Genomic DNA, 3099 nt, shown 5'->3' on the forward strand with positions numbered 1-3099 from the left:
GTGACACATGAGGTTTCTCGAGCGAGATGAGCGTGGCCATTGCCAGTACCGCCTGACTGGCCTTTGTGCGGGTGGCACGTAAAAGCACCCACTACACTCTCTGAGTGGTTGGCATTAGGAAGGGCATCCAGCTGTAGAAACTCTGCCAAATCAGATTGGAGCCTGGTGTAGCCATCTGGTTTCACCAATCCTCAGTCAAATCGTCCAACCCATGCTAGCATGGAAAGCGGACGTTAAATGACAACGATTCTCACTCTAGGTTGTTTTTCAAGAGAAGGGTTTCATTTCCCAGTCTTGGTTTTGAATTGTCATCAATGCTTATGTAATTCTGCTTTATTTCTAAGTAGGTTTGTTGGCCCTATGCCAACCCATTTCTACCTCTGGGAAGAGGTCATCCATATTAGTCTGGTTTCCATCATTTGATCTGTCCAGTATAGGAGGACATCACCCTTCATTGATGTAGACCTCAGGGTTATTGTAAATACAAAAACCCTAACCCTACAACAAGGACTTGTAAACTTGTAGAAGACAAATGATGTTGCAATAATTATATTAATATTGTTTGTTAATCTCATTGTGGAGGTGCATGGCTTAGTGGTCAGGGTGTTGGACTCATGGTCATAAGATTGTGGTTTTGATTCCTGGACTGGACAACACATTGTGTCCTTGAACAAAACACTTCATTTCACATTGCATTGTGTACTTCATCATTTCATGTTGCTTCAGTCCACACAGCTAGTAAGAATGAGCAATCCTGTGATGGACTAGCGTCCCATCCAGGGAGGAATATATATGCCAGAGAAACCAGGCAAACCAGCCCTATGCTCCTTACTAACCCCTTAATCTCATTATTATTTTATTTTTTATCTTTTCAGGTGTTTTCATTCCAATGGCTGCCGGTCAAGGAGGGGGCGGTGATGGAGGAACAGGCGGTGGTGGCAGCAACACAGGAACTGGAAGCAGCGCAGCCAGTGACCTGCCTGTCATTATCAAACAGCCGGATGATGTCTACTACGTGCTGAGGCACAAGCCGGCACTGGTCAGCTGTCATGTGAAGGGTGCCACTGACGTGCAATTCAAGTGCAGTGGACAGGTGGTGCCTTTACGCAGCATGTCCAAAGTGGAGGTGACAGACCCAAAAAGCGGGGACAAGTACTTGATCACCAGCATTGAAGTACCCCGTGAGGAGGTGGAGGCCTATTTTGGCAAAGATGATTACTCATGTAACTGCCATGCTTGGAACAGGAAGTCAAAGACAGCACCAGGCACAGCAGTAATCAGCAAGGAAGGTATTATCCGGAAGTCCTGTAAGTAAACCCTGCTAAACTATATAAAGATCGGATCTATTTTAAAACGGGGGCCACATTTTTCATTAATGTTTTACATAGTGTTTTTGGTACCGAAAGACTTTCAAACTTCGTATACTTATCTATTTTGTGTTATAGAACAGAAAAATATTTTTGTATTCGAATTTATTTCATGTAAAAAATTGTCTTATTTCAATAATTTCAACCAATCACTGACAAGTATTCAGTTGTTTACATTTACTCCTCTGGCTGATTAAGCGATGTAAAGCGTATTTAATCTCCATACCTTCGTTTTATTTGCTTTTTTCATTTTAAATTTGCTTTAACCCTAACCCTAACCCTAACCCTAACCCTAGGGTTAGGGTTAGGGTTAGGGTTAATTGTTTCAGAATCGTTTGTTTATGTAGTCGGCACTTAATGTATATCGGCTGAATGGACGTCAGTGATTGGTTGAAATTACAGAAATACGACAACTTTAACATGGAATAAGTTATAGATTTCTTTTTTTTTTTAAGAAGACTAAGAGAAAAAGATGTTTTATATGACACATTCTACCAGTGTTCCAAGTTTCAAAGTGTTTCGTAAATGAAAAATGTGGCCCCCGTTTTAAAAAAGATCCTAAAGATCTGTACATGTCTGGAGTATATGTTATGATTATTATTATTATTTTAAGACAGTGAGCTGGCAGACTTGTTATCAGGCTGGATGAAACGCTTAGTGATATTTCATCTTCTTCATTGTTGCCTTTATTGAACTCATAAAGCAAAATATACTGAAAATGCTCCTTTGTCACTTCCATTATAGCGTTGAAAAAATAACTGTTAAAATTGAACTGGACTCTTCAAAATTTGCTCTAAGGATAAGTACAATCCCTACAGGTCTTCCTGGATGAATCTCATCATCTAGGCTGTACTTTCCAGCTTACAATTTCTGGAACCCCCTTTGACATTTCTGGAACCACCATTGAAATTTTGTGAATGACAAAAGTTTGTCAACTTTTGGATAAAGGGATTACGACCTCCAATGTAGCTCCGTGGTGAATTGGTTTAATCTCCCTTTGAAACTGTGATCTAATTTCAGCATTAATGATTATGACTCCTATTATTCTTGCCTAGGATTTAAAAAGACATTGACTTTTGTGATTCTTAGATAACCTAACTCTTCAATTATACTTTTACTTTCTCTGTGTGTAAGAGAAATAGAGACTGAAATCTCATTTTGTGACCTTAAAATCTTTGTTTACTCCATTTTCTTCTTTTCTCGGTCTAGATCTAAAGAAAAGATTTTATCGTGAACCCATTAGCACCTTCGTGAAAGTAGAAGACACAACACAGTTAGAATGTCTGCCACCCGAAGGGGATCCAATGCCTGAAGTATGTAATCAATTCCATATTCTTTTAATATTTCCATACAGGATCCAGTCACTAACAACATTGCATTGAAATCGATTGATTTGCACAAGCACTACAAGAGAACTCTTTACTTGGTTGATGCATGGACAGCCATTTTTGTATCATCATCACAATCTCATCATCTGGTTGAGCTTGCTCAAACATTTTAAACCCACACACACCATCCATGTCAGTCCTGCATTAGTTGAGGGAAATCTTCATGTTCAGGTATGACCATGCTTTGGCATCCATAGCAGTAGGTCACTTTCCAATTCTTGTTTAGCTCACCAGCATCTGTCCGTTAGAATAGTGGAAACAAGCAGGAGCTCTACTACAGCTGTTTCTTGGTGGGATGAGTTCTCTGAAATATGTTTCATCATCATCATCATCATCGTTTAACG

The 3099-nt window shown here is 39.7% G+C and overlaps 1 protein-coding gene across 1 annotated transcript in view; it reads left to right on the forward strand.

Annotated features, from left to right (window-relative positions):
- Positions 1-3099, forward strand: part of LOC106869334 (netrin receptor UNC5B) — a 434672-nt gene that overhangs the window by 385175 nt on the left and 46398 nt on the right. Inside the window, exons 2-3 of the mRNA XM_052977844.1 lie at positions 876-1307; positions 2577-2680. Of these exons, the coding sequence (XP_052833804.1) occupies positions 876-1307; positions 2577-2680 (536 nt within the window). The remainder of the gene's footprint in view (positions 1-875; positions 1308-2576; positions 2681-3099) is intronic.

The sequence above is a fragment of the Octopus bimaculoides genome, chromosome 29 (assembly GCF_001194135.2).
Source record: "Octopus bimaculoides isolate UCB-OBI-ISO-001 chromosome 29, ASM119413v2, whole genome shotgun sequence".
Classification (NCBI taxonomy): Eukaryota; Metazoa; Mollusca; class Cephalopoda; order Octopoda; family Octopodidae; genus Octopus; species Octopus bimaculoides.